This window comes from Rhinichthys klamathensis, unplaced genomic scaffold (assembly GCF_029890125.1).
Source record: "Rhinichthys klamathensis goyatoka isolate OS25496 unplaced genomic scaffold, OSU_Roscu_1.1 h1tg000059l_1, whole genome shotgun sequence".
In the NCBI taxonomy this organism is placed as follows: Eukaryota; Metazoa; Chordata; class Actinopteri; order Cypriniformes; family Leuciscidae; genus Rhinichthys; species Rhinichthys klamathensis.
The window spans coordinates 6503974-6519886 of NW_026606604.1; the positions used below are offsets into that span (position 1 = coordinate 6503974).

General features: G+C 45.2%; 1 protein-coding gene across 1 annotated transcript; it reads right to left on the minus strand.

The window, feature by feature from the left end:
* Positions 1-112: 112 nt before the first annotated feature.
* tecrl2a (trans-2,3-enoyl-CoA reductase-like 2a) lies at positions 113-12281 on the minus strand. Its single transcript, XM_056248797.1, has 13 exons — positions 12179-12281; positions 9757-9807; positions 9615-9666; positions 9023-9067; positions 8371-8474; positions 8176-8291; positions 1656-1761; positions 1395-1467; positions 1275-1318; positions 1029-1086; positions 860-948; positions 728-773; positions 113-620 (listed from the first exon to the last, which is right to left on the minus strand). Exons 1-13 carry the CDS (start codon positions 12200-12202, stop codon positions 493-495), a joined length of 936 nt encoding a protein of 311 aa, XP_056104772.1. The 5' UTR covers positions 12203-12281; the 3' UTR covers positions 113-492.
* Positions 12282-15913: the final 3632 nt, after the last annotated feature.

Sequence of the window (15913 nt, forward strand, 5' to 3'; positions counted from 1 at the left end):
TTTAATGGTGTGACTCTAGATTGTGGTTAAATGGCATAACCATTTAAACCAGTTAATGATATTTCAGGTAAAACGAATTATTTTTATTTGACCCAAAATTTCTTATATAAATATAGTTTTGAGTTCACTTATATAGCTCAGTGTCTCCCTGTGTTTAAGAAAAACAATTTTATTTCATCCTGAAGTAGTTGGTTTAAAGAGGTAGAGTTCTGTATATTGCACATGGATGGTTGGTGTAATGATTTAACCAACAAAAATTCCCACAAATCTGCTAATTTCAAATCCCAAGTGACATAAGTGCAACAATGTGCGACTTCATCTTGCATGATAACCGTGAGATATTTTTGAAAAGAGGATCTAACTTTCACAATCCTGCCCTGAGGGTGTCATAAATTAGCTTCATTTACATGCAGCTGGTCAGATGTGTCATAGTTCTCTCAGCCAAAATCATAATGTCTCTGCATTTTGACCTGAAGTTGGTATATGTGAATGTCAGAGGATGAAGGGGAGGATTGGCATGCGGAGGTTTGGGTAGTCCTTAAACTCTTGGGTGTAAATGTTGTGTTTTCCTTTGGCCCAGATGGTCATTTGAATGAACCCTACAAGTGTGAAGAGAGCCACTGAAAAAATAAATAATAATAAAAAAAATAAATAAAGTAGCTCAGTCAGTGTATATCAGATATATGAGAATCACAGAGCTGACAGCTGTTTGATTGCAGTTACTCACCTGGAACGCACTGGGTCATGATGGACAGGCCCACCCAAACACCTATCTGATGGAAAATGTAACCAAAGATGTGATGGGTCAGGCAAAGGTAGTAGAAATTAAGTTATAAAGATATAAATATGTTGCTGTTACCTCATATGTGTAGTTGGGGCATGATACAAAGAAAAAGAGCCATGTAAAAGGGTTTTTGGATGGATGTGGGAACCTCCGACATTTTGTACCTTTTAAACAAAAACAAAAAATAGGATCATACATGGGATCATAAGCTGTAAAGTAGTCGAAATTTGACATATGCACTCACCTTCACATTTTAAACTGTTCAATGACCAGTGGATGGAGAAATTACCTGCCTCACATAACTGAAACACAAACAATATACATCATCTTTGTTCATTTATCCTTAATATAAAATGGGACCCAAACATCTGAGATCACTAGTGAAAATACCTCTGTTTTGATTTAAATATTAGATTTTTAAAGTGGTACCAGATTTTTTGGATCACACTGTAACCTATGTGGTGTTTATTAAACCAGAAACATCACGTACCACAAAGATAATTAGTGCATAGTTGACCTGTGTCTCTCCGTATGCTGTAAAACATAAAGGTATGTTCATTGTATCAAACTGAAGTGACTATTAAATACCTTTATCTCGTCTGGTACTCACATGGCGGTGTGTAGAGAGGATGATTGATGTAGTAAGCTAACCATGCTGCAAAACCCCAGTAATATGCACAATTCTGTGAATTCAGAGAATCGCCAATCAACAGAGGATTCGACATAATCATAATTGTATTGTTTAATTTGTAAAATTGCTCATGTCTGAACTGTATTCAATGATCATTTTACCATGTCTGAAGTAAACAAGGGTGACAAATTACTTCTCAGACTAGTTTTTATTTGTTACAGTAGCAAACCGAACACTCACCCTTACAATGGCTCTAAGAGGCATCGTGCCTCGAGGAAACCGATGCACAAATATTATTTCAATTAGCCTCTTGATATAGTGAAAGGAGTGACAAGCACAAGCCAAACTAAAGAGAAAATTAAAATGTTGTTATCTACTCATATCTTTCAAAATCCATGAAACGAATCGGTTACCTAACGTAACCTCGGTTCTCTCTAGAAGAGGGAACGAGTATTGCGTAAGCTAGCTTACGCTGCGGGAAAGATTCATCTTTGCTGAGATATTGAAGCCAAAAAATTATTTCATAATTTTGTATCCATACACAACGCAGTTCCTCTGCGGCAGACCTAGAGCGGGCTAGCTAGCAGCTCATTGGTTCGCTCAGAGAGAACTGCTTAAGCCTATGGGAGAGCGGGGCTGAACCCGCTTCCAATGAGAGGCGCCCGCGCGCTCATTGCGTCATGACCCGCCAGAATGGGCGTGGCCATGGTGTATATAAGGAGCTCTCCCAGGCTTATATGTTGATTTATTTCAGCGTGAAGCGAAACGCTAGTAGCGCAAGCACGGCCGGGAACGCAATACTCGTTCCCTCTTCTAGAGAGAACCGAGGTTACGTTAGGTAACCGATTCGTTCTCTTACGAGAGGTTCTCTCGAATTGCGTAAGCTAGCTTACGCTGCGGGAACACCTGGCCAACGCCGTGCGCGCTACGAATCCACTCATGAAAAAACCCAGGGATATACCGGGGGAATTTTTTAACGTGGAGTGAATGTACAAAGAGGCCGCAGAGCGGGCTCATGAAGTGTACACATAAGCATGTATGGGGCCAGCAGAGCGGGCACATGAAGTGTATAAGCATTACAGGAGAGCACAAGGGGCGAACCGGTTGTGAGGGACCTCCAGAAAAGCAGCTTCTTAGAGAGCTGTTCGTCAGACAGCTAGTAATTTTGCCTGCAAGGCGGGAACTTCCATGTTATAAAACCTGACAAAAGTGGACGGGGAGGCCCATCCCGCGGCCACACAAATGTCATGAACGGAAATTCCACAGGACCATGCCCACGATGAGGCCATGCCTCTAGTGGAGTGCGCCCTGATGCCCAGAGGGCAGGGCAGGCATTTAGATGCGTAAGCAGAGGCGATAGCGTCCACTATCCATCTAGACAGTGTCTGTTTTGAGGCGGCCAGACCCTTGGTGCGCCCCCCAAACGACACGAAAAGCTGCTCAGCGCGTCTGAACGCGGCAGCGCGCGTAGTGTACAATCTCAGAGCCCGCACCGGACAAAGGAGATTGGCATCGCGCTCACTATCGGATGAAGGCAGAGCCGATAGGGAGATAATCTGAGCCCTGAACGGGGTACCAATCGCCTTCGGGACATAGCCATGCCTAGGTTTGAGAATGACAATCGAATCATTCGGTCCAAACTCAAGACACGCGGCGCTGGATGAGAGCGCGTGAAGATCCCCAACGCGTTTAACTGAGGACAGAGCCGTCAGGAAAACGGTTTTGAGCGAGAGGTATTTCAGATCCACAGACTCGAGCGGTTCGAACGGGGGTGCTTTCATAGCTTCAAGGACTATAGAAAGATCCCAAACCGGAACCGACGGGGGCCGCGGAGGGTTCATCCTCTTAGCTCCCCTGAGGAAGCGGATGACTAACTCGTCTTTGCCCAATGACTGAGCGCGTCGGGGTTCCGCGAACGCCGCGACGGCTGCCACATAAACCTTGAGAGTGGAGGGGGACCTGCCCTTGTCCAGCATCTCTTGAAGGAAAACAAGCAAAGACGGCACCTCGCACGACCGTGGGTCCAGCTGTTTGTCGGTGCACCATTTTGAGAACACAGACCATTTAGACGCATAGAGCCTTCTCGTGGAAGGTGCTCTAGCCTGTATGATAGTGTTTCTTACTTCCTCTGGCAAATCAACGAATAGTCGTTGATCACCCATGCATGTAGCGCCCAGCGCTGTGGATGGGGGTGCCAGATCGTGCCGCGAGCTTGAGAGAGGAGATCTGCTCTGACTGGGATGGGCCACGGGGCTGTCTGTGACAGCTGCGTGAGCTCCGGAACCCAATTCTGACTCTCCCAACGCGGGGCTATGAGGAGCACCGAGTGGCGTGTGTCCCTGATCCTCTGAATTACCTGTGGTAACAGAGCGATCGGAGGGAATGCATAGAGCGGGCGGCGAGGCCATTCCTGGGCTAGCGCGTCCTCGCTCTTCGAGAAATATATTGGGCAGTGAGCGTTCTCTTCTGACGCGAAGAGGTCTACTTCTGCTCTGCCGAATAGTCGCCACAGTAACTGGACCGTCTGTGAGTTCAGGGACCATTCTCCTGTGGAGATGAGGTTCCTGGACAGTATGTCTGGACCGTCGTTCAGATGGCCCGGCACGTGCGTCGCTCTGAGCGAGAGCAGGCGGCTCTGAGACCAAACTAGAATGCGGTGCGTCAGTAGACAGAGATTTCTGGATCTGACACCGCCCTGACGGTTGAGATAGGAGACCACGGCCATATTGTCCGAACGGATCAGGACGTGGTGTCCCTGGATGCGCGGGAGAAAGTGCGAGAGCGCGTTCTCGACCGCCAGCATTTCCAGACAGTTTATGTGTAATGGGCTTTCCTGAATCGACCAGTGGCCGAAGGCCGGTGAGCCCTCGCAGACTGCACCCCAACCCGTGTTGGATGCATCTGTCGAGATGACTTTCCGGCAGGAAAGGGTCCCCATCGTGACGCCTAGACGAAACCATTCTGCTACTGTCCATGGCTGCAGCGCCGTGAGACACGTTTGCGTAACCCTGATCAGCTGGCGGCCCGTGTTCCACGCGCGGTGGGGTACACGGCTGTTCAACCAGAACTGAAGCGGGCGCATGTGCAGAAGGCCCAACTGAAGTACAGCGGAGGCTGAGGCCATGTAACCCAGCATCCTCTGAAAAGTTTTCAGAGGCCTGCGGGTGCCCATCTGGAACGAGGCGGCTAGACGCTGAACACTGCGCGCGCGCTGTGTAGACAGGCGAGCCGTCATCGTGACCGAGTCCAAATCTATTCCTAGGAAGGAAATCGATTGACTGGGATGAAGGGAGCTCTTTGTCCAGTTGACAGAGAGGCCCAGCGTTTCCAAATGGTCGAGGAGAACTGCGCGGTGCGACAGAAGCTCCGTCTGTGATTGGGCCAAAATCAGCCAGTCGTCCAGATAATTCAGAATGCGCAGCCCCTGGCTTCGCAGGGGGGCGAGCGCCGTATCCATGCACTTCGTGAATGTACGGGGCGCCAGAGATAAGCCGAACGGGAGAACGGCGTATTGATAAACAAGACCCTCGAAGGCGAAACGTAAGAATGGCCTGTGACGGGGATTTATCTGGATCTGAAAATAGGCGTCTTTCAGGTCTAGAGATATGAACCAGTCCCCCTGGCGCACCTGCGCGAGGAGTTTCCTGGTAGTGAGCATCTTGAACGGTCTCTTCATGAGCGCTTTGTTCAAAGACCTGAGATCTAAGATCGGTCTGAGGCCGCCGTCTTTCTTGGGAACCAGAAAATAACGGCCGTAAAACCCCGACTCGGTCATAGATGGCGGGACTCTCTCTATCGCGCCCTTTTGCAACAGCGTCGCAATTTCTGAGCGGAGCGTGCCGGCGGCCAGCGGGCTGACAGAAGATTCGAGCTGCGCGCGCGCACGAGGCGGGCGGCGGCGAAACTGTAGCAGGTAGCCGTTCTTTATAATGCTTAACACCCACGGGGAAATGCCTGGAATGGCTTCCCACGCTTTGGAGCATGCGGCTAGTGGCCGAATGGCTGTATTGCCCTGATTGCTGCACATAGCGGGCTGGACACAGTGTGTGGGCGCGCTTTGAATGTGTGTGGCAACGGGATTTGCACTCAGAGAGGAGTCTATGGGCCGTGACACAGAGCGAGCAGAGAGGGGACACGTGCACGAGCTCGTGGGCGTGTTTATGTTCTCTGATATTAGAGCGGGCTGTGCCCGTTTCATGTGATGGGGCTCTGATAGAGACACGGGATATGTTATGCTTGTGTGTATGGGTGAACACATGATTGTGGGCACATTTTCTACACAACTGGCAAAATTTCTCTTTTTGAGATTTCTCTGGGTAGCCGTAAAAACGGCTTTTTGTCGCTCGCAAGCGGGCTGGGACACCGGCTTGTTTGTGGCGGTCAACACTACAGCAGTCGGCGAAATAACGGGGACTGGCAGAGGGCGAAGCTTTGACGGCGGTCCGGCCGCAGCGGGAGAGCACCGTCGTTTTCTTGACATTGTTAGGCAGACTTCTGATGATCAGGCTTCAGCGTGATCTTAGGTCGCGGGCCACGGGGGGGCGGCGGTCTGCGGCGGCTGTCAGAGCGAGAGCGAGGGCGAGGGCGGCCGCTCTGACTGCGCTGAGCTGTTTGAGTCTGCGGAGGGGGGCGCTGTGATGGGGCTCTGGCGGAGGGCTCGTGAGAGCGGCCCGCTGAAGAGCTAGCGCGGCGGGGTAGAAACAAGTTCATCGCCTGAGTAGCTTTCTGTACTTCAGAAAAGCGATCGACGATTCCCGTGACGGCAGATCCAAACAGGCCCGTCGGGGAGAGGATTTGAGGCGCGGGTCCCCGTCGACTCTCTCGCGGATCCGAGAGATGACCAGTCTTCACTGTCAGAAGCGAGCAGTGAACAGGAGTCCTTCTCCTCCGCGGCGTCATCGGAAACAACAGAGCGGCCACTCGGCGGCAACTGAATGTCCGGCAGGGGCGGGGAGGGAGAGCGGGAAGCGGGAGGCGGCGGCGGCGGCCCGCATGTTTCCGCTGGGGGCTCCGGCGGCCTTTGAGAGCGGCGTTTCTTTTTACGCGGCGAGAGAATAGGCGGCGCGGGAGCGGTTTTCACTGCCAGAAGTCGCTCAGAATCTCCCATGTCGGCGAGCGTGAGCCATAAGTGTCTCTCAGCAACACAAAGGCTGGCCATGCATTTCCCCAGAGCTTGTGCGGCGGCTTTAGTGGCGCGAAGGGCGAGATCCGTAGCACTTCTCAAATCCGTGACGGCGGGGGGGGTTTTTCTACCGCCTTCGGCCCATTCACGGAGAATATCGCTCTGTAACACTTGGAGGACAGACATAGAGTGAAGCGCAGCGGCGGCCTGACCGGCGGCGGCGTAAGCGCGAGCATGAAAGCTCGAGGTCGCTCTGCAAGCTTTCGAAGGAAGCGTGGGTGAAGAACGCCATCTAGCGGAGGGCGGGCAGAGGTGCGTGGCGACCAAGTCCTCGACGGGCGGCATGGCTGCATAGCCTTTCTCGGCGGCTCCGTCCACCGAGCGCAGCGAGGCGGATATATCGGAGCGATTTCTAGCCGAGAGCGGTGCATTCCAGGATTTCGTCAGCTCTGCGTGAAGTTCAGGCAGGAATGGAGCGGCCCGGGTGCACGCGGGGGTCGAGCGCCGATGAAAAAAGCTACCGTCCATTCGGTTCGGGGCCTGCTCGGGTGGAGGAGACCACTCGAGACCGAGGCGTTCGACGGCCTGTGAGAGGAGGCGCATCAGCTCCTCTTCTATCCCGGCGCGGGTCCCCGTCGACTCTCTCGCGGATCCGAGAGATGACCAGTCTTCACTGTCAGAAGCGAGCAGTGAACAGGAGTCCTTCTCCTCCGCGGCGTCATCGGAAACAACAGAGCGGCCACTCGGCGGCAACTGAATGTCCGGCAGGGGCGGGGAGGGAGAGCGGGAAGCGGGAGGCGGCGGCGGCGGCCCGCATGTTTCCGCTGGGGGCTCCGGCGGCCTTTGAGAGCGGCGTTTCTTTTTACGCGGCGAGAGAATAGGCGGCGCGGGAGCGGTTTTCACTGCCAGAAGTCGTGCCCGCAGGGACGATAACGGCAGGCTTTCACAGAAGTCGCATCCTCCATCAGCGAGGGCGAGTTCTGCATGCTCGAGTCCCAAGCAGAGAGCGCAGATGACATGGCGGTCTCCGTCCTCGAGACGAGCGCGGCAAGAGCCGCAGGAAAAACGAGACATCTTTAAAAAGACGCTCGGCTCTTTTAGATATAGAGAAAAGGATACAAATCGTCGGATGGCCTAGCTTGCAGGGCGGCTGAAGGTGGCGAAGACGGCCGGCTTCTTCAGGGTCCTTGAGCTCGCTAGAGGATGCCTTCTTCGACGGCGATGGCTTTTCTCAGGAACAGCAGAAGCGTGCAGCTTGCTGAAGATGAAATGAATCAACATATAAGCCTGGGAGAGCTCCTTATATACACCATGGCCACGCCCATTCTGGCGGGTCATGACGCAATGAGCGCGCGGGCGCCTCTCATTGGAAGCGGGTTCAGCCCCGCTCTCCCATAGGCTTAAGCAGTTCTCTCTGAGCGAACCAATGAGCTGCTAGCTAGCCCGCTCTAGGTCTGCCGCAGAGGAACTGCGTTGTGTATGGATACAAAATTATGAAATAATTTTTTGGCTTCAATATCTCAGCAAAGATGAATCTTTCCCGCAGCGTAAGCTAGCTTACGCAATACGAGAGAACCTCTCGTAAGAGAACTTTATTTCATCAATGGAGCACAAAAGGTGTTTTTTTTAAGGATGTACCTGACCACAGTATGAGAGCTGGAGGTGAAGGCGTAATTGTGGCTATAGATGTACGGGACACGGACATAGAAGAGGAGATATATCAGAAGGGGACCAATGTACTCCGCCAAAAAAACCTGCAGAGGATTTATGTATTTAAAGATCATATGTTTGATACTGTCAGAATTACATTTTGCAAATCTATAGCACTCTTACCAACGTCCATCCCAGTTGTGGGCCAAGGTCTCTAAAATACATGGTCGTCGAGGTCCCAACAGGAAGATTCTGCAGTACATCATCATCTCTCAGTGCTTTTCCTTCTAAAAACCACAAATGCAGAAGTAGATTTGCTACAGCTAGTTTGGGTAAGTATAGGTTTTGGTCTTGCTGCATCAAAGTAGCTCTCAACAGAGCACTCATCTCGCTTTCTGAAACCTGAAATATGCTGCCTTCAAAAGCACTACACAGAGGTTGCAAGAGATCAAGGGACATCTGAGTTCAATGTTTGAGAAACATCCTGTCTACCAAGTTGCCTTCATCTGGTCAGTTTTTAAAAGCAACATAGATCAATAATATCCCTCAAATCAATGTGTGGCTTTAGCAATTGGTAGAAATGGAGCAGATGAAAGATTTTTTATGTTCCATTTCTACCCAAGGAATAAGCCTGTCCTGAAATATTCTCTCGGTTATCTCTAAAGAAACAGAGGTGAGAAAAGCAAAAGGACATAATATGAATGTGGTTATAATTATGGATGAAATACAGAATTCCACAGCCATACTAACATAACCCCCCTGTAAGGATATCATCTGGAAGTTTTTGTTTTTGTATACACGTATAAATTATGTATTATGAGTTCCTCATACTCACTGGGGTCCAGCCTCAGGGCTTGTCTAGCTGGATACCATTTGGGATCTGACAGTGAGACAGAAAAATCATACAATATTACATAGCCTACTTATCGTATACCCAATATTAAGATCTACAGCACAATGCTGTCATAAAAAAAAGGCTATTTTGTTTTAAACATATTACACATTACATTATTAATACCTGTCCTGCAATATAATTTTCACATAAATTTAGTGTTCATCACGCACTCTGGAATACTTGATTCTAATTGGTCAATCGAGGCATTCAGCGGAAATGTTTTTCCAGATCATCAAGCTTTAAAAAAAAGATGCATAATTATTACACAGAATGATCCCATGCGACACGTGTTTGGAAAAATCTTTGATATGCCATTAGAACAACAGGGTGAGTGACCAACTGAACCGCACCCCCTCAGGAGTGCATTCTGTTTCTAATAATTGAAATGCCCACCATAAATTCCTTATTAAATAAACCTCGACAGGGCAATGAGGACCCCAGGGCGGAGCAGAGGTAAAATGTTACTTATATCATAAATGACCAGGCAAAATTACAATAATACGATACCACTGTGGGGTAAAAAAAAACTTACATGACTTGTGAAACAAAATCTTAATGTCACCTATGCTTGAATGGGGATCAACCTGCATTAAAAACAAAATAAAATATTTTACTCAGTTTTAGCTGAGTGCAGCAATCACTGTCATTGATTGTTAGTTGTAAAATCTGCTTACCTTGTCAAGAAAACAGAGCTGTTCTTTGGTGTTTGAATCTAGAATTTCGACCTGAAAGATTAGAGTCATATCAGCTGCAGGTTAAAGGGATAGTTCACCCAAAAATGAAAATTAGCCCATGATTTACTAACCCTCAAGTCATCCTGGGTGTATATGGCATTCTTCTTTCAGATGAATACATTTGGAGTTATATTAGTTAGAGTTATAACTATCCCTTTAATAGACCTTATTCACAGCGTGCCATCTTTGATTTTTAACGAGAATGAAAGCGTTGCTGCGAGGGATAGGCCTATGCATCTCTTCAGTGGGTTGTTATGTAATGTGTTTTTGGATTGTTCTGCTGACGAAACACTGCAAAAATATCTTTCCAAGATATTTAAGTATTTAAAAAAAAACACCTGACAACATGAGCTGTTGAAAATTATAAGTGATAAAAATGTTTAACGGCAAATGCAAAACACGTCAAGTCTATCCCTCACAGCCTCACTTTCAGTCATGGCGCTTCTCTGAATAAGGTCTATAGCTGCATGGCACAGACACTGTGTGAAGAATACTTCTTTTCATTTTTTTCATTCAATCAACATAAATCAAGTTAATTTCGTGAAGGTCTGGCCTCAGGGTGAAGCTGCCTATCACTTCTCCCAGAATGTAATGCTTCAAAGATGCATCACATAACTGACAACTCAGAAAAGCAATCAAATCTTTAGCTGTTTACATAGTTTCATATTAATAGAAAATAAGGAGTTTAAGGAATAATTTGCAACACGTCTCCCCTTGAGTGATCGCAAAAGACGTGCTGTGAAGTGATATACAAATTCATTCTGACACAGCTTTTGTGTAGGCTATCGCAGAAGCCGTTGAGCACCTAATGAGGGCGGCACAGTCCAGACGCTATATTGATCAGAGCTTCTGTTTTGACAGATCTGGCCCTTTTTAGCTCATTATATTCACTTCATCACCCCAAAACAACAATCTCTTGTTCTCTATATCCGACCTGTCTGAGCTCTGAATTCCGGGGATGCATCTTTTTGCAGTACGGGGATCTTTTTAATCTCAATTAAAAGGTGTCACTGTCAGCGTTGATCTACAGAGTAACGTTACTGTGAGTTAAGTCTGCTGCAATTTGCCTTGAAAGCACTACATATTGTGGAGCTCAGCAGAGCTGTCACCCTGAAACTACTGGCTAGTGTAATAATCTTCTAATGGACACATAGGATTAGCCTAATGCTCAACTTAAAGTAAGAATCCCAATGGAGTGGTTGAAGTTATTCTACCTAAATTCAACAGCTAGTTTTCTAAACTCTTACACTTTCTACGGCAGGTGTTTGATGAAAATGCAGCTATAGAGTAGGCTATCTCCATTGAAAACAATAGTTTTCACTATTAAATATTCAATAAAGCAAACATCACTCTATTATCGCTCAGACTATCGCATACATTATATAGCATAATTAGCCGATAAAAAATGTGATTATCTCATTCTGAAACTTTTTTTTATATAAAGTGTGTGGACTCTTGATATTTCCGCATACACTTACTGTATTTTCGCTCTGCCTTTAGTTTTAGTGAACTAAATGACTCGCTCACCGTAATATCGTGTATAAAGACCAAGCAGTAAAATTGTCCTGTTTTCAATCAGGCAGAGTAATCAATAAAACCACTCTGTGGATTTCTAAGTGCTATTGACAGGACGTCCCCAGTACTGTAAATACAGCAGTAATGTTGAGGAATGTACCAGGCTCGAACATTACATAAATCTGTATTCACTCTGGAACCTCAATTTTGTCGTTCTCTCTCTCGTTGCTTACATCTTGCTGACAGAAAACAGTTCTGTACATTAAAATGTTTGATTTCTGTACATTTGATTTTAAAGTTGTTCATATAGAGTGTGTGTTAATCAATAGCACAGCAGTCTCTGGTGGTGTTTTACATAGGCAGTGGCAATGCATGAGAGGGTCATTAATCCTCCTCAGATGACAGGCCGGTCAGTTATGTGCTAAATTATATTTACTTGTTTATGTTCAGCAAGCGTAAAATTAAAGCAAACCAGCACACAGCAAATTTGCTCTTACAGTATGACACCCGATTGGAGGAACTGAGGACTGGCGTAAGACAAATTTTTAGCTTAAAAAATGATGTTTTTAATTAGCCTAACATTTCACATATTTAATCACTTTTACTGTCACTCATATTTACGATTAGATCATGGATTTGTTCAAATTCATTTCATGAACAAACCCAAATATATATATTTTCTGGTAAACCCAGACACAGTGAAGGATCTCCTCCTCTTTGTGTTGTTTCTGTGGGTATGTATGAGACTATTTACTCTTTAGAAACAGAAATGAATGGCCCTCGAAACCCATAGTTTAAAGTTTGTACAAAAAGCATGTAATCTTGTAAATTAACTTTGATGCCTTACCTCAAAAAATATTGTCCTGCTCATTCCGGGGCCCTTGTCTGACGTAATGTTTGGTCCCCCAGAGTTGGACAGGCAGCTCCGTCCTTTCCTGTGGTAATGCCAGTGTTAATTCTCCATTCTAAACCCTCGTCCTTCACTCTCCATCACCCCTCCCACACTCACCCCCTCCTCCTGCCTCTGCTTTTTTCTCTCGTCTTGCTCTTTGAAGAGCGCTCTTGAAACCTGTCTTGGTCTGTGATCTTGTCCTCAGTGTGTCTGTAGCCCCTCAATTTTAACCTAATGCGAATTGGTGATTTCTGATTTCTGATTTCTGATTTCTGATTTCTGATTTCTGATAGATAGATAGATAGATAGATAGATAGATAGATAGATAGATAGATAGATAGATAGATAGATAGATAGATAGATAGATAGATAGATAGATAGATAGATAGATAGATAGATAGATAGATAGATAGATAGATAGATAGATAGATAGATAGATATCTAATGCTGGACAAATTATCATTTTAACCAATACTTTAATTAGCATTTAACCACTTACATAATCAATAAGTAATAATATGGTTATTAGTAGTTCCATTAAACCTATTGTAAGAATGGTAGCCCAATGACTCAAGTGTTACTATACATTATTCTAAAGGAATTATTAGCTATTTGGAACAGTTTTCTGAAGTCAAGATCATGGTAACCCAGAAGAAAGGACTCAAGTGTTTCCAAATCCAAAACCTTACAAAAACTTCAAAAGCTTATGACTTCAATCTTTAGGGAGTTATTATGCTTTTTACCTTATAATGCTGTTCCTTCTGAACACAACATAATGTTTTTGCTTTAACCCATCATATTAAGGTAAGCAATTTTCAACTTTTTTATACAAGTTATATAAGTTTCAACTACTGTTTTAAAGTCAGTTTAATGTAGGCCTAATTTAAGTTGAAATTACTTAAACAGCCCAGTTGATTGTACTTAAAAATTTAAGGCAGCAACTTTTGAGTGGGTTACTATGATCTTCACTTTAGAATGAATTATGCATTATTCGCATTAGTTCGGAAAAATGAATGTAGTTTCTTAATAGTTCTCTGGGAGGTATGAAAAAATAGTTAGGCTACTTATTTGCTGACAGTGAACTAACGCAGTTCTACTTACTAATTAGTCAATTGGAGTTTGTTGTTTGTTCATAGTATAGAATATTAATATTGTATTAAACATCTGTTCCTGTGTAGTTATTTATTAATGAAGGAACAGTATTCTAAAGTGTCACCCAAAAAAATTCAATGGAGACTTATGATAAAAAAAGAGGAAAACCGATAAGAAAAAAGGGGTGAAATTATATAACCACTGTTACGTTCTATACGTGTTTGTTTGTTGCTGTGCTTGTGCTTTTGTTTTTGTTTTTCCCTCCCTCTCTTGTACGCCTCCTATTCGCTCTCAGGTTCCTGTGATAGGCCGTGTCAGCTGTCAATCATCATCAGGGCGGCTCTTCTGCGTCCAATCTGCTGTCGCCCCGCTTTTTAAAAGACTTCCAGCGCGTCTCGTTTTGGCAGCAGTGTGTGTTTGTGCAGTGTCCTGAGTTGCGTACGTGGTATCAGTTTAATCGAATCCCATTTGTGTATGTGTAGTCTAACATTCATTTCCTTAGTGTTATTAGTGCTTTACGCCAAAGTGTAATGTTCTTTAGGATTTTTGTCATTATAGTTTCTCACAATTAGATTCTCAGTCCATGATAGACAAAATGATGGCTAAAATGTGGCTTAAAAGTTTTTTTGTTATTATTTTAGAATTATTTTGTTATATTTGGTTCTTTAATTTTACGCCACTCAAGTTGTACATAGCTCACTCACTGTATCTAGTGGCTTCGGCTTTTTGTAATAAATGATCACGTTTCCAACACTTCGTGTATTCTATTATGGTTCTTTCTGCTGTACCCAATCTACCAGTAGTGTGATATCTGAATGTTGCGTTCCATCTCCTTTAAAGATCGTAACAACCACATCTACTGCAGGGGGAAGAACAGTAAATAATAAAAAAAAGAAATCAAGAGATAAGAGTAAAATGTGTAGTGTAGCCTGACAGTGGCTACTTCTTTGGCAGCATGTTCTCTGCTGTGCACTGCAAACACTGAGCTTTATAATCTGCCTCCATTCCAATACAACTGTCTGCAATATACTTTAGAGCCATTTCATTTGTGCAGAGGGAGGCATGGTTAAATCGAAATGCTTTATCAGTGCCATTTTCTCTCCACATTGCTTAATATGTCTGAGATGTGATAAAGGCTGGACATTACAAACTCTTCAACAAGACAAATATATATATATATATATATATATATATATATATATATATATATATATATATATATATATATATCATGAACAATGTATACTTTTAGACTTTATTCTACAGAGCTTAATATATATACACTCACCGGCCACTTTATTAGGTACACCTGTCCAACTGCTCGTTAACACTTAATTTCTAAGCAGCCAATCACATGGCGGCAACTCAGTGCATGTAGACATGGTCAAGACAATCTCCTGCAGTTCAAACCGAGCATCAGTATGGGGAAGAAAGTTGATTTGAGTGACTTTGAACGTGGCATGATTGTTGGTGCCAGAAGGGCTGGTCTGAGTATTTCAGAAACTGCTAATCTACTGGGATTTTCACGCACAACCATCTCTAGGGTTTACAGAGAATGGTCCGAAAAAGAAAAAACATCCAGTGAGCGGCAGTTCTGTGGGCGGAAATGCCTTGTTGATGCCAGAGGTCAGAGGAGAATGGCCAGACTGGTTCGAGCTGATAGAAGGGCAACAGTGACTGAAATAACCACTCGTTACAACCGAGGTATGCAGCAAAGCATTTGTGAAGCCACAACACGCACAACCTTGAGGCGGATGGGCTACAACAGCAGAAGACTCCACCGGGTACCACTCATCTCCACTACAAATAGGAAAAAGAGGCTACAATTTGCAAGAGCTCACCAAAATTGAACAGTTGAAGACTGGAAAAATGTTGCCTGGTCTGATGAGTCTCGATTTCTGTTGAGACATTCAGATGTTAGAGTCAGAATTTGGCGTAAACAGAATGAGAACATGGAACCATCATGCCTTGTTACCACTGTGCAGGCTGGTGGTGGTGGTGTAATGGTGTGGGGGATGTTTTCCTGGCACACTTTAGGCCCCTTAGTGCCAATTGGGCATCGTTTAAATGCCACGGCCTACCTGAGCATTGTTTCTGACCATGTCCATCCCTTTATGGCCACCATGTACCCATCCTCTGATGGCTACTTCCACCATGTCACAAAGCTCTAATCATTTCAAATTGGTTTCTTGAACATGACAATGAGTTCACTGTACTAAAATGGCCTCCACAGTCACCATATCTCAACCCAATAGAGCATCTTTGGGATGTGGTGGAACGGGAGATTCGCATCATGGATGTGCAGCCGACAAATCTGCGGCAACTGTGTGATGCCATCATGTCAATATGGACCAAACTCCCTGAGGAATGCTTCCAGCACCTTGTTGAATCTATGCCACGAAGAATTGAGGCAGTTCTGAAGGCAAAAGGGGGTCCAACCCGTTACTAGCATGGGGTACCTAATAAAGTGGCCGGTGAGTGTATATATATATATATATATATATATATATATATAATGTGCATACAACATTGTGTATAATATAATTTCGTATGCCATCATATTCAATAGTCTTAGTATTGAAAACATTGAAAGACACG

Excerpts from the sequence above, each read along its gene's own strand:
- tecrl2a (XM_056248797.1), bottom strand. The coding sequence starts at position 12,202 with ATGAGCAGGACAATATTTTTTGAG. Across the intron at positions 8,475-9,022 it reads AGCCCTGAGGCTGGACCCCA|AAGGAAAAGCACTGAGAGAT; the intron begins GTGAGTATGAGG and ends TGTGGTTTTTAG. Across the intron at positions 1,319-1,394 it reads TCCTCTCTACACACCGCCAT|CATACGGAGAGACACAGGTC; the intron begins GTGAGTACCAGA and ends TATGTTTTACAG.